The 14,205-nt window shown below is 47.8% G+C and overlaps 1 protein-coding gene across 5 annotated transcripts in view; it reads right to left on the bottom strand.

Annotated features, from left to right (window-relative positions):
• Nucleotides 1-14,205, bottom strand: part of KIAA0100 (KIAA0100 ortholog) — a 27,839-nt gene extending 13,634 nt beyond the window's left edge. The window contains exons 1-23 of one of the 5 annotated variants that reach the window (XM_034640262.1): nucleotides 13,938-14,205; nucleotides 12,980-13,103; nucleotides 12,418-12,467; nucleotides 11,977-12,124; nucleotides 11,680-11,798; nucleotides 11,387-11,447; nucleotides 11,007-11,196; nucleotides 10,301-10,424; nucleotides 10,009-10,133; nucleotides 9,694-9,761; nucleotides 9,436-9,581; nucleotides 8,051-8,169; nucleotides 7,779-7,942; nucleotides 7,364-7,622; nucleotides 6,643-6,848; nucleotides 3,562-4,654; nucleotides 2,953-3,144; nucleotides 2,621-2,823; nucleotides 2,372-2,490; nucleotides 2,030-2,250; nucleotides 1,327-1,517; nucleotides 1,100-1,199; nucleotides 760-962 (exon numbers count right to left, since the gene is read on the bottom strand). In XM_034640262.1, coding sequence (XP_034496153.1) covers nucleotides 760-962; nucleotides 1,100-1,199; nucleotides 1,327-1,517; nucleotides 2,030-2,250; nucleotides 2,372-2,490; nucleotides 2,621-2,823; nucleotides 2,953-3,144; nucleotides 3,562-4,654; nucleotides 6,643-6,848; nucleotides 7,364-7,622; nucleotides 7,779-7,942; nucleotides 8,051-8,169; nucleotides 9,436-9,581; nucleotides 9,694-9,761; nucleotides 10,009-10,133; nucleotides 10,301-10,424; nucleotides 11,007-11,196; nucleotides 11,387-11,447; nucleotides 11,680-11,798; nucleotides 11,977-12,124; nucleotides 12,418-12,467; nucleotides 12,980-13,103; nucleotides 13,938-14,005 — 4,293 coding nt within the window. In that variant the 5' untranslated portion in view covers nucleotides 14,006-14,205. Of the gene's footprint in view, nucleotides 1-759; nucleotides 963-1,099; nucleotides 1,200-1,326; nucleotides 1,518-2,029; nucleotides 2,251-2,371; nucleotides 2,491-2,620; nucleotides 2,824-2,952; nucleotides 3,145-3,561; nucleotides 4,655-6,642; nucleotides 6,849-7,363; nucleotides 7,623-7,778; nucleotides 7,943-8,050; nucleotides 8,170-9,435; nucleotides 9,582-9,693; nucleotides 9,762-10,008; nucleotides 10,134-10,300; nucleotides 10,425-11,006; nucleotides 11,197-11,386; nucleotides 11,448-11,679; nucleotides 11,799-11,976; nucleotides 12,125-12,417; nucleotides 12,468-12,979; nucleotides 13,104-13,937 lie in introns of those variants that run through there. The other 4 variants (XM_034640263.1, XM_034640261.1, XM_034640264.1 and 1 more) reach the window with 4 other exon arrangements.

Here is a 14,205-nt window from a genome sequence, read left to right as displayed (position 1 = left end):
ACGCCTGGGTGGCACAGTCGTTAAGCGTCTGCCTTCAGCTCAGGATGTGATCCCAGCGTTCTGGGATCGAGCCCCACATCAGGCTCCTCTGCTATGAGCCTGCTTGTTCCTCTCCCACTCCCCCTGCTTGTGTTCCCTCTCTTGCTGCTGTCTCTCTCTGTCAAATAAATAAATAAAATCTTTAAAAAAAAAAAAAAAGACTATCTTTAGAAGGAGAGGGAGAAAAGGAATTTTCAAAAAGAGGGACACTGATACAGCTGATAGTGAATTCATCATAAAATAATGATGTATATGCTTGGAATATAGTTAGAAACATTACCTGGACCTTAGCCTGAAATCTACTGCTAAGGACTGAGTTCCTCCAACAAAACTTCCTATGTTGAGACCATAATCCCCAATGTGATAATATTTGAAGATGTGGCCTTTAGGAGGTAATTAGGTTTATATGAGGTCATGAGGGTGGGGCCCTTATCACGGAATTAGTGCCCTTATAAGAGGCACCAGAGAGCATGCTCCCTCTCTCTTTCCCTGCCTTGTTAGGACACAACAAAGGCAACTGTCTACAAGCCAGAAAGAGCCCTCATCAGAATGTGACTATGCTTGGCACCCTGATCTTAAGACTTCCCAGCCTCCAGAACTGCGAGAAATAAATTTCTGTTGTTTAAGCCACACATTCTTTGGTATTTTGTTTTGGCAGCCCGAGCAAACCAAGATACCTACTGATACAAATAAGGTAGTAAAGAAACTGTCAGGTGGTACCTCCTCAGCTGTGCGATTGCTGTGCCGCTGGTAGGTGAGGGAGGACAGGCTCAGTAGGTGGGTCTTTGTTACCAAGGGATCAAGGCAGTGATCAGCATTCTCTTCAGTGGGAGAAGCCATCAGATGAACAGTCACCTGACTTAGGTCACTAACCATCTGGGTCACACTCCAGTCGGAGATGAGGCGCCGCATCACTGTGCCCGCTGAGAAAAGGAGGCGTACAGAGCCCATACGGACCAGTACAGAAGAAGAGTGTGGGACAGAAAGAAGAAAGAGAAATGAGAAGGGCAAAGGGGGCAAGGACTAAGCTAGGAGAATTGAAGGCAGTCTTTGAACCTACCTTGAGGTATAAGCCGCTGAGTTCCCCTAGTGAAGACATGGCCCTGACTGCACTCAATCTGGATGCCCCGCTGCTGGGCGAATGAGGCCCAGTAATGCACCTGGCAACAAGAAAGCATAATAGTGAACAAAGAATGGTATCAGAGAGATGATTAAGATAAGAAAAAATGAGAAAACTAGGGAAGGGAAACAGAACTGAAGATGTCAGTAGGGATGTCAGAGCCTGACCTGCAGCTGGGGAAAAAGTGCAGTATAGGAAAGCTGCTTGTAGTGCTGGCCAAGTTTCTTCTTGCTAGGTTTCAGATTATTGAAGAGCTTTCCCCTACAGATAGGCCTTGTGACACTAGTCCAAGTTGCCCAGAAGTTCTGCATCCAGCGCAGGGTACTACTGTATAACAGAATCCGAGGCTGGGATATTGCTGTAAAAGAAAAAATAAGACATTTTCTACCTATGATTAAAACAGAGATGAAGCTAAATCCATCTCTAGCTTCAGCTTTTAGAAGTTTAAAAACCCAAGCAGCATTCAGCCTCAACTCAATATCCCCAACACCCTTTCCTTTTAAAGATCTAGGCTTTGGGGGCGACAGGGTGGCTCAGATGGTTAAGCATCTGCCTTCAGCTCAAGTCATGATCTCCAAGTCCTGGGATTGAGCCCCGCATCTGGCTCCCTGCTCAGTGGGGAGCCTGCTTCTCCCTCTCCCTCTGCTTGTACTCTGTCTCTCTCTCCCAAAGGAATAAGTAAAATCTCAAAAAAAAACAAAAAACAAAAAAACTAAGCTTTGCGTTCAACAGCCCTTTTTCAAAAAAAGGTCCTGATCCAAATCATCCCTTGCTTTCCCTACCCCCTCCCAAGATGGTCAAGTTGAAGCCTTTGGTGTTTAAGCCCATCCTCCTAATCCTTCCTCCCATTGCCCCAGACCCAAGCCTCACTCCCACTGTGCCGGGTCAGATCCATCTTGATGGAGAGATTGAGGTTCTCAGAGCGGAATGCCCGGTAGGAGTCATGGAGCTGGCCCAAGGGCACCTCAGGCAGAAACTCTGGGGCCCGGAGAGTGACACTGTGGTGATCGTGGGGGTTCCCATGGCATAGCCACTGCAGGTCCAGTGTCATGCAGAGGTCAGGCAGGTGAAGGAAGCAGCAGTCATCATACCTGTCTCACAACAGAGTCCCAGCTCTCAGTGCCCTGGTCCCTTGCAACCCTCTGGCCCTTCCCCTCTCCCTCCAACCTGAATCCCTCACCCTGTTGAGGCCCCACCCATCACTCCACTCACTTAGAAGCTGTTCTCACGTTGACATCCAAGTCACCCTTGAACACAAACTGACCAGGTTTCCAATGAAAAGACAGATGGCTCCACTCCCAGTGCATATTTTCTGTTGTGTTGTACGGGTCCTATAACCACCCCAACAACTCAGTGAGATCTGGATAAAAGTATCACCCAAATCTCCCAAATGAGTACCGTTCTCTCTTCCCCCCAACCGTACCATCGTAATAAGAAAACAACTCCTCTGGAACCCCTCACCTCAGTAGCCAGCTGGTGCAGATTTGCCTGTTCAATGTCCATGTGCCAGTCCCCATGGAACAGAAGACGGCTCTTGTCCCACCAGGGCAAGGGTGGGCTGGGGTCAGCTGAGGGCTTGGTCAAGAGGTCCACAGATTGGCTAATCAGTGTCCAGGCTGGATCCCAGCACGGGCCCCATACCACCGTGTACTGAAAGATTTCCGCTGGGATAGAGGAGCAAAGGGTACAACTTGTTACACAACTTTTTTCTTCACTCCAGAGGGCCTCAGCTCATCTCCCATCCCAGCCATCACAATGTCCCTCAGCCAAACCAACTGCCCTCCTCTACTCACAGCGGAAGTCGTGGTAGAACTTGAGTGGGGGCATATTCCTCTCTACTGCCACATTACCCCATGGAAGCCCCAAGTGCAAGATTTGACGCCGCCGGGAGCAAGGCTGACCGCTCTGCTCGGTGCCCACAAGTCGACCCATCAGCCGCCAGTCACGTATCTCAAACAGGTACCGGGGATAATCTCTTATCCGAACTGTTATTACAGGGAGGATATACGCTGACTATTCAGAGGACTGTCTCAACATTCTCGAGCATTCTCTCCCCTGCCACTACTTTTACCCATCTATTTAACAAGGTCAACTGACAGAACAAGAGCTGGCAGTTGGTAGAAAAGCTGGAAAAGGGCATGAAGACACTGAGCAGATGGTGAGGGGAATAACACTGAGATCCAAGAGGCACACCAACCCTGAAGATGACTGTGTTAGTTGCCCTTTATGTTAGCCAAGCAGTTTCAGGGTGAAATTCAGGAACAAAGAAAGGAAGAGAAGCCCACCCATCCCACTCCACCCATCCAAAAACCACCACAGTTCCCAATATAACTGAGCTCCTCGAGCTTTCTGGAGCTCTGAGGGCAAACACCACACTCTGCAAATAAGGAAGTGCTACTTACCCAAAAATGTCTTAACACTGCACTTGAGCATACGACACCACTGAATGACAAGATCTACTCCCTCAGCAGGGAAAGGGCTGCCTGGATCAAGCTCTTGAACTTGCTCTACCACACGCTCAGGCCCATGGAAGGAGGTATCTGCCAGAGCTACCAGCTCTAGCCCTGCCAGGCTCCAAGTGAGCAGCGCCCGGCGCATAGGTGTGTTGCCATAGAGACGACGGGAGCGCTGAATGTAGATTTCAATGTTTTTATGTTCCAAAGAGGCATAGAGCTCCTCAATTTTACGGGCTGGCAATAATTCCCCATGTTGCTTCCGAAGGGCAGCCACCTTGGCATCCAGCAACTGCAGCCTTTTGGCACTCTCCTTACTTTCATCCTTCATTAGTTCATAGTTATCACGAAGTTTCACCTCAAAAATGTCATCTAGGAAAACCCATGAGAAGTGCTGAACCTTCAAGAGTAGATCAGGTGGGAGTGGGGCAGGGCTTGGAGAAGCCTGAGCATGAGTTCCTCGATGCAGCCCCTTCAGCCATTTCTGAACTCCCACAGCCTCATCCAGAGTTCGAGAGAAATCATACTGATAAGGAAACTCCACTGAGACTGAGCCCAGGGAGAGGAGCCAAACACGGTTCCGGAGGGTCTGCAGCACAGGGAAAGGGTTCCGGTGGAGGATCATCTCCTCCAGTTCAGGCAGCAGCTGTACCTCCACCTCCTTGAAGTTGAAGATGCTATTGCCATCAAAGCCGGCAGCCAGCTCCGGGCAGTAAGCCTGCAGTGAACCCCCATGCCGGCTCAGCGACACACTCTCCGCAGCCAGGGTAATGAACTTGTCCTCGGCTACAAAAGCAGTCAGCTTAGCTGTGCTCACTTCTAGCATCAGGTTTAGTAGCCGCTTTGGGGGAGATGGCTCAGGGAGAAGGCCTTCTGGTTCAGACGCAGTCTCTGGAGTCTCTAGTGCAACGAGTGGAACAGACTCGGGAAACAGAGTAGCTCTTAGTAGGTCTCGGCAATGCAAGGTAGCCAGGACATGCTGGTACAGGTACATGTGATCTGGGGGGCTCCAAAGTAAGGTCAGCCCTGTACCACACTGAACCTTCAGGGAGCAAGAGAGAAAGATCTGTCAATTACAATATCCCAAAATAGGAGAGATGGCTGGGATTATTCCTATACATGCACACCTGGGTCAAGAACCATCTCCACTCAGAAACATTTCCTGAGTAACTATATCTGTTGCTCCCTTGCCTTGTTCCCCTTAGCATGAATATTCTGAGCTAACAGTTCTTACTTATATGTAAGAGCATTTACACTTTTGAGTTCCCAACTGGATTCTAAATTGTCTGAGAGTGTAGGCCATGTGTGTTGATTCTTTAATATCTACCGTAGGATATGCAGTATATACAACACATACTTAGTAAGTCATTTGGCTTTTTGTTTCTCTTTGTGAGTTATCTTTCTATAACAGCCACACTCTGTATAATAACCACTGCAACAATCAATTTGAAAATGTTTTATGTGGGGCGCCTGGGTAGTTCAGTCGGTTAAGCATCTGCCTTCGGCTCAGGTCCCAGAGCCCCGGGATTGAGCCCTGCGTCGGGCTCCCTGATCAGTGGGGAGTCTGCTTCTCCCTCTGCCCCTCACCACACTCATGCTCACTCTCTCTCTCCTTCTCTCAAATGAATAAATGAAATCTTAAANTAAATTTTTAGATTTTTTTTTTTAAAGATTTTATTTATTTATTTGACAGAGACAGCCAGTGAGAGAGGGAACACAAGCAGGGGGAGTGGGAGAGGAAGAAGCAGGCTCCCAGCGGAAGAGCCCGACGTGGGGCTCGATCCCAGAACTCCAGGATCGCGCCCTGAACCAAAGGCAGACGCTTAACGACTGAGCCACCCAGGTGCCCCAAGAAAAGAAAATGTTTTATGCAATGATGGCATCTTGACTTAATTTCTTTTTAAAGTTTTATTTATTCATTTTATGGGTTGGGGGCGGAGAGACTGTGCGAGTGGGGAGGGGCAGAGAGAGAGGGAGAAAGTACCTCAAGAAGACGACACTGAGCGCAGAACCTGATGTGGGGCTCAATCCCACAACCATAAGATCACAAACTGAGCGGAAACTAAGAGTCAGACGCTCAACCAGTGGAGCCACCCAGGCGCCCCTTGACTTAATTCTTAAAGAGTATAAAAAGGACTGACCACACAAGTCAATATAGCAACTGACTTATATGAAAGTATGCCTCAAAGAAGGGAGTCCTTGTAACCTTGAAAAACAAAGTCAATTCCGAATAGTTAAGCAGAAAAAATTTAAATTCCAGAACAGAAAAATGCCTTTGAGTTCCAGCCTCTGAAAAGGCAACTCCTCAGTTTCCCAAGGAAGCTGAAGTCTGACAATTAGAAAGACATCCCACTCCCCTCCTAAGAGGGTTACATATCCACCTGATACCCTGAGGAGAAAGATCTTGGAAAGCCTCTTAAAACTTGCCAGTGCCTCCATCTTCATATCCCTTCCAACCTTTTATTTATTTATTTTTTTAAAGACTTTATTTTTAAATAATCTCTACACCCAATGTGGGGCTCGAAATTACAACCCCAAGATCAAGAGTTCCACACTCCACCAACTGAGCCAGCCAGGCACCTCTCCCTTCCAGCCTTTTAATGAGCTGAGTGCTTCAGTGAAATAACACAGATCATGATCTTTAAAAAAAAAGTCCCATATTTTTCAGAGATATGCACTGAAATATTTACAGTTGAAATTATATGTCCTGGTTTATGTCTGCTTCAAAATAATCCGGAAGCAGGTGGCAGGGCAATTGGTGGATACAGAGCTGAAAGAGGTTGGTCCTAAGTGGTAATTACTGAAGCTGGGTATGGATACATACAAGTTCATATATCCTCTCTAGTTCTGTGTATATTTTACATTCGATAATAAAGAGTTAAAAACATACAGAACAAGCCAGGACAAAAAGAATAACACAAGGTGTCATATTTCTCTCAGATGGGTTTCACAACACACTCAAAAGACTGGGAAATGCTCTGCAGCCTAGAGAAAAACCAACCAGACTCCACCTTCCCACAGAAGCATTACCTCCAGAGAGCGGATGCTGCTGTGATAGGTGATGGAGAGCATGGAGAGGCTGAGCACAGGAGTGGGGATGTCAGGAGCCTTACAGCAGGGTTGCATCTTCTCTGTGACTGACTTCACCAGGGCAAGCACAAGTCCCTGGACACCCACAGTGGAGGTTTCAGCACTTCCCAGGACAGTCAGCGTGTCTAGTCGGACCTCTGAAGCCCCTAACATCCAGAAATCATGTTAGCATCGGCTCTCAGCTCTCACATGGCAACTTCAGCCTTCACTCTCCTTTCTTACTCATTCCCTTCACTCTAGTTTTATTCCCTATACCTCCCTAAGTTCATTCCTCATGTTTCAGAGAAATTTTTCTCTTCCTATCTTACCCTGGCAAAGCCAAAGAAGCTCCCTAACTCCTACAAAGTGCCCAGAGATATATCAGTTACTCTCTAGAACTAAACACATAAGGGGAAAAAAACTACACACATCTCAATTTCTTGATCAACTATCAAGGCTTTTTTTAAATATAAATTTTGCCTAATACTTAATATCTTCTATTGGACTTTAAGAAGTATCAAGAAACCCAAGAGTTATGTAAGATCTTCCAGCATTTCATGGCTTTAACTTAGAAAAAGCCCAAATAATCAGCTTCATTAAATGAGAAGGAGCCAAATGAACCAGCATAATCTGCTTAGGTTACAAACTACCCACTTAGGTATAGACTCCCTGTCCCACTTACCAACCAGGGCAGAAAGGGTGAACAAGTTCATGTCCTCCACCTTCAAGTCCACCTTCCACAGTAATGACACAGATTCCCCAAATGAAGATTCTCTAGAGACAGCTGACTTCCCAGATGGCGTGTCCATCAAGGATAAAATGCGAGAGAGACATTGGGCACAGGTATCTGATGCTTCTACCTGCAGTCCACGGATGGTACAATCAAGAAAGAGAGTATCTGACTGGGTGCTAGACAGGCCCAAAGGCTGGTTATAGCTACCCTAGGAAAGAAGAAGAGAGAGCCCCATTAGGAGCATGCACAACACAGTTCTGCAATACCCTGATGCTCATCTTCTACCAAAAAGGTACTCCGTCCTCTAAAGCATGGCAGGAAAAGGAAACTGTATGGGCCCCTGTTCACCAAAGTACCCACCTACCTGTAGTGTGAAAGAGTCCAGGACAAGTGCCTCACCCCAAACATGCATATTGGGTGGGTGGGGTGCCCGCTGAATGTGGGAGTCACTGCCCACCCGCCAGCAGAGATGGTCCACACTTAGGACGCCCCGCTGATGGATACTTTGTGGCCTCAGGTGCTGGTAATCTGAACAAAAAAGGTAGGAGAGAGTTCTATGGAGCCACTGTTGCCATTAACTGGGCCTAGCTTCACGAATGGACAGCTTCTTGTTCCTTTTCCATCCCAGAGTCTTACCTAGAGAAATGGAATTGAATCCCAAGGCAAAGGGTGGTGTATCACCAAGCTGAACAGAAACGTTGACGTTGGAGATGGAGGTGCTAAAGATGATGGGAGCCAGGATTTGGGGAAAGGTTCTGCATAGGGATAAGACATCATTGTTTGATAAGGAAAGAATTGCAGCTTCCTGTTATGGAACAGATACCTGAAGCTCTCAAAAGTTAGGGTGAGTTTTGTTGATTCTTAGGATGGAATGCAACTAGAAAATAAAAGACCAAATTCATAAGTTTGCTATTCCCAATGGTAAACTGCAGGAATGCAAGAAAGGTTATTACGTTGAACCATATGAGATTGCAATTTCATAAATCAAATATGAATGTCAAATATGAACATCAGTATATCACATGATTCAACCTAATACAACCAAGGAGCATTGCTTCCAAGCCATTTTTTTAAAGATTTTATTTATTTATTTGTCAGAGAAAGAGAAAGAGCACAAGCAGGGGGAGTGGCAGGCAGAGGGAGAAGCAGGCTCCCTGCTGAGCAGGGAGCCCGATGTGGGACTCAATCCCAGGACCCTGGGATCATGACTTGAGCTGAAGGCAGACACTTAACAACTAAGCCACCCAGGCGTCCCTGCTTCCAAGCCATTAACCTTAAGTTCTCTATGCAACACAATGCAGAGAGAGATGACACTGTTGACAGGATGTATCACCTTATAATCTAAGGCAGACAAGATTGTGGATCACTTATACTCAGTGCAACAATTGTTTATTTTGTATAATAAGGCACTGTGCTGGGCACTGAAGACATAAAAACAAAAGAGACTTCACCCTACTGTCAAAGAATCTCGTTTAATGGGGAAGATATATAAAATAGAAGCGCTATTGGGGCGCCGGGGTGGCTCAGTCAGTTAAGTGTCCGACTCTTTTTTTTTTTTTTTAAAGATTTTATTTATTTATTCGTTCAACAGAGATAGAGACAGCCAGCGAGAGAGGGAACACAAGCAGGGGGAGTGGGAGAGGAAGAAGCAGGCTCACAGCAGAAGAGCCTGATGTGGGGCTCGATCCCAGAACGCTGGGATCACGCCCTGAGCCAAAGGCAGACGCTTAACCGCTGTGCCACCCAGGTGCCCCAAGTGTCCGACTCTTGATTTCAGCTCAAGTCATGATCTCAGGGTGGTGGGATTAAGCCCCTGCTTGGGATTCTCTCTCTCCCCCTCCTCCTGCCTCTCCCCCCACCCCTCCCATGCTTGCTCTGTCTCAAAAAATAAAAACAAAAATAAATAACATAGAATTGCTACTGAAGTGATCAAATACATATTTAACATAGTATGCCACTTTAGATCAAAAGAATCTGAGAATCCACCTGAAAAGATGGTAGCTAAAAAAGATTACACTGACCTTTTCTTTCTTTGCTTAAAAACAGATGAACTAGACTCCTGGGTCTCCAGTGCTAGCATGTGCAGCCAGTGAGAAAATTCCTGGTGCCGGTAATGAATAATACATGTATTCAAAACCAGGGAGGCTGAGAGGTCAATGGTGGTCACCTGGAAATAACATCAGAACTGTTGGGTTGGGTTTTATCTCAGTAGCTCACAGTGCTATGATACAGGGAGAGAGCAGAGAAAGGAATGACTCTTGGTATCCCAGTCATCACACCTGCACACTAGCCTTGAGGGAGTTGAGACAGACAATGCGCTGGCGGCTCTGGGACAGCAACAACCCATCTGTGAGGACAAAGGGCAGATCAGAGAAGAACACTGGGAAGACAAAAGGTAAAACTAGGAGAGGGTCAGAGACAGGCAAGCAGATGAATAGACTGTCACCAAAACTCATGAGTTGGGGCTCTTTACTCTCCATATATTCCCTCCTCCCCATCCCCAGCTATACTGATATTAAATTAAGAAGGCCAAACGGGGTATGGGGGAAAGAAAGAGTCTGGTCCTCTTGGTACCGACGTCCCCACCCAGGAACCTTTCAGTAGGAGTTCAGTGCTCATCTGTGCCATATCAGAGTTTGCTGTGAAGCTTCGAAGAGGCGGCTGATCCTCATCACGGTGGTACAGGAAATGCAGCAGCTTCAGCGTCCAATTCAGGTGCCTGGACCAGAGACAGACTCTGGCTCAGAAATACATGGAATGTCATTCCTCCTCCCTTTCTCCCCACAGACAAGCTCAGCGCAGTGCAGCTACTAGGCTGATCACAGAGACCCCAGCATATAGCTCCAACCATCACTCTCCACACTTCTGTGTCAAAAGAGCTCTCACCTCTTTTGACTATTCATGGATAGCACCACACTTGTGATCTCCATTTTCACCTTGACCTGATCTGGCAGCTGCTGAAGGAGGTACAGGCCAGGCAGATTTGGCTCAGCCAGGTTCTCTGTCACCTCTGAAAACATGAATGAGTAACACAAGAACCATCAATCCTTAACATACTCAAGTTTCCCAAAATGCCCTGTCCTCTTTGGCCAAATCTTCCCATTTAAGTAGGTTAACCAAATGCCCAATCCTAGGCCACAAGGCAAATATCCCAGAGATCCAGGTACCCACTATACTTCCTTCCCCGGAGTTTAAAAAACAGTATGAGGAACAGGTTGATATAATGCAAAGAATATGGACTTTAGGGCAAAATAATTTACACCCCATTTTTACTACTGACTAGATCTATGACCTCAGTCAAGTCATCTATCTGCTCTTCTTGGCTTGCTTCCTCATTTGTGAAATGCTGAGAATTTAGTGAGAGACAATAGATAAAACTCGTACTACAAGTCTAACTCACGATAATTACCACCAAATATTAGTTCTTTCACTCACCACAAGTAAATGCCCTATTTCCTTTAGCTATCCTCAGGAACAAAGGTCATGCTGAATAACAAGTCACACCTAATGAGTAGTGAGACCACTATTTTTAGGTAATTCCAGAATAATCAAAGAACAGCGCAGCCGAGAAGCTTACTGTCCAGGGCTTTACCTGAACAAGAAACAGGTTTGGGTGCCAGGCTTGGGCCCTGGCGTAGCAGCTGACTATGAAAAAGGCCCTCGTGCAGTTCAGCATGGAGTGTCCACATATCCACAGTGATCGCCTTCAGTTGCCGACTGCTGATGCCCACCTCTAGACACAACTTTAGGGCCAGTGAGAGCTCCGCTAGGCAGGTGTCCTCCTGTAGGGAGGACAAGCCTCTAAGGTGTTAAGATGTAGGGAGTCTGGGAGTTTTGGGTCAAAATGCAGTGGTCTAGAACACCACCTTGAGAGAACTCTCCCCCATAAGAACACAGAATCTAGAATGTAAGCTCCTTCATATCTTATGCCCAGAAGGAAACAGGGCATCTAAATGACCATGGCATACTCACCAACTGGCCACTCTTTAGAACTTTGCTGTTGATCTGATTTAGGCTCACCTCACATTTCAGCCTGGGAAAGGAAAAAAATTAAGAGCACTTAGCCCCTTTCCTCACCATTTAACTTCAGTCAAGCTTTATTGGCTAAAAGGAACAAGGCAAACAGAAGTGCCTAATCTTAGCCTCGCCTCAAACTGCTACAGAATGAGAACTTGACACCTTTATAAAACCCTGACATCCACCCACACTGAAACAACCATAAGACAAGAATGGGACTACCAGACCTTCTTTTACCCAGCAGTTACCTTTTCCCATCACTATCCAAAAGAAAGCTGCTTTCTCTGATCTGAATGTGCCACAAAGACTCAGAAGTAGCCACCTTGAGAACCATGATGTTTATAGAATCTACATGAATGGAGAAGAGCTAGAAAGAAGCAGCAAAGAATAATCATTAATATCAAGGCACAGCCTTTCCTTTCCAGTAGAGAAAGAATAAGAGGCATCTTTTTGCATTATATTCCCAAAACAGTAGAAAAATCTACCCATCACTCTCCAGCCAGCCATCCCTACTACAGTCCAGGAAAGTGGGAAAAGTATCTCACCTGACAGAATATCTTCAGTAAGGATGGACTGAAGGACAGTTCCTTTTGATGCACCCCAGTGCTCTGGGAAAATGGGGCAAACAGGCCAGAAACCTTCTGTAGGTCCGTTCTGATACGCACTTCTCCAAAGCACAATGCCACATAGCGTCTGCCCAGAAGAGAGACCTCACTGCCATCAGGTCCAGCCCTTCCTAGCAGTCTCCTTCTCTCCTCTACATTCACTCTCCCATCCTCCCTAAAAATGTACCTCAAATCATGGAGAACAGTATCACAGTAGTTATCAATATCTGTCTCACAAAATAGTAGCTTCCAGGCTAACCGGGAGATATCAGCAAAACCCCCGCCCCCTCCTTGGGCTGTGAGGCCTCTGTAGAATGTCATTCTGCAAAACCCAATCCCAAAATATTTCCCAAGGAAAGAGTGAGGATATAGGATACTCACGGCAGATCATGGCTAAGGAGTTTGCTGGAAATCCACAGGCTATCAATTTCCTAAAACAGTGTGGAAAAGAGCTTTGTACACTAGCTGCTAGGTAAGCCATGAGCAGCTTGACAGCCAGGAAAGATTCTAAGAAGAGAAGGAAGCGCTATAGCCCTTCCACTTAATATTCTCCACTCCATTTCCACCAACTTCTCTCCTCAGCACTATATCCTGTTCCTCACAATGACATTGGTTGAACTTGCTCAGTATTTCTTTTATGGATATGTTACTATTTCTCCTCTTAAATTAGAACAGTAAGCTCTTCCATTTCCTGTTATCTTTTTTTCTGTGCTTAGTTCTGTATCTTTCTTATTGTACCCTGAACACTCTGTGCCTTATAAGCATTTTTAACTCAACAACTTGCATCAATCCCAATGTTCCCAAACTAACTCTAAAATCATCTTGGTGAAGAAGTGACGAGGCTGGGCGAACTAGGAAAGCCACCCAGAATTTTAGAAATAAGAAGTTAAAATTTAGCTGAGTCCACCCCACACACATACCCAGGGAGTTCTCCAAGACTCACCACTGTTTGCTGGTGCTGCTGAAACTTAAGGCTGACATTCTGGATCCAAAAAAAGGAGCCAATCTTTAGCTCCGCCTGCAGCTTCCGCTGACACCACTTGGTGGCCAACCGGACCACAAACCACCTGCAGAAATATCCCTGTGAGTTCATAGGACCCTCTCCCAGTTTTGGCTTTCCTCACCCCTTCCTGGTCCTAGAAGGCCTTGCCCTAAAACTGGATCTTCTGGGCAACTTTCTGGTCTCCCAAAACAACACTCTGTCACATACACTCAGCCACAAAAATCAAGACCCTAGTCCTGGAGTGTCCCCTCCACCCAAATGAAATCAGACAAACTACAGTCCAGCTCCTAAGTTGGGGACAAAGAAAGCAATCCTTCCAGTCCTTAGGAGCCCCAGATGAAGAAAGAAGAGGCCGGAAAGGGAGTCGAAATACAGGCAGCGGTTCAGATGGGCCATCACACACTCCCCCACAGGGTCTCTGTCTCCGCCCTCCAGACAGGTGTCAGAGAGAAGGCACCGTGGGGTCACACCCGGCCGGCTCAAATGCCGCTCTACCCTGGGCAGCCAGACCTGTTCCGGCTTCTAGGGCGAGGCTGCAGGTGCCCTCTGCACTCGGTGAAAGGGACACTCAGGGGCGAACGGAGGGGGAAAGGAAGGCCACCAAGCCGGGCCCCTCGTCACACACACACCTATTGAGCTCCCAGCCTCGGCATCTCCTCAGGCCTCGCCGGCTCCCTCAGTGTCCCCTACTCCCAGTTTCTCGGTGCCAGCTCGGGCCGTACGCCCCCGCTCAAGTCCGCCGCGCGCCCCCTCCGCGGCCCCCCTTGGGTCCTCCCCCACCGCGGCCCAAGCACCTTGCCCTTTAGCCCCCTTCCCCTCCCGCGCGCCTTTCCAGCGCGCGCCCCCTCCTCAGTCTCCCTTCCCCAACCCCCGCCCGCTGTAGCTGGGATCCCCTCACCGGCCTAAGAAGAGGGCGCTGAGGGCAACCAACAGCAAGGCCAACAGCGCGGAGAAGAACAGGGGCATTCCGGCCCCGGCCCGGCCTGGCTCCGGCCCCCGCCCTGCCGGGGCCCCCCCACGCCGGCTCCGCTCTGCGCCGCCGCGGGCCGACCAGCCGCACGCGCAGGAAGGGCGCTGGACAAGGAAGCGTTGGCGCGCGTGCACCCCGCCCCCCACAGCCCGCCAGCCAGCCAGCCGTCTCCCTGCCCCACTCCTCTCCGCGATCC

Source organism: Ailuropoda melanoleuca, chromosome 13 (genome assembly GCF_002007445.2).
Source record: "Ailuropoda melanoleuca isolate Jingjing chromosome 13, ASM200744v2, whole genome shotgun sequence".
NCBI classification, from domain to species: domain Eukaryota; kingdom Metazoa; phylum Chordata; class Mammalia; order Carnivora; family Ursidae; genus Ailuropoda; species Ailuropoda melanoleuca.
Note: the sequence above shows the minus strand (reverse complement) of the source record. Positions and strands in the feature narration are given on the sequence as shown.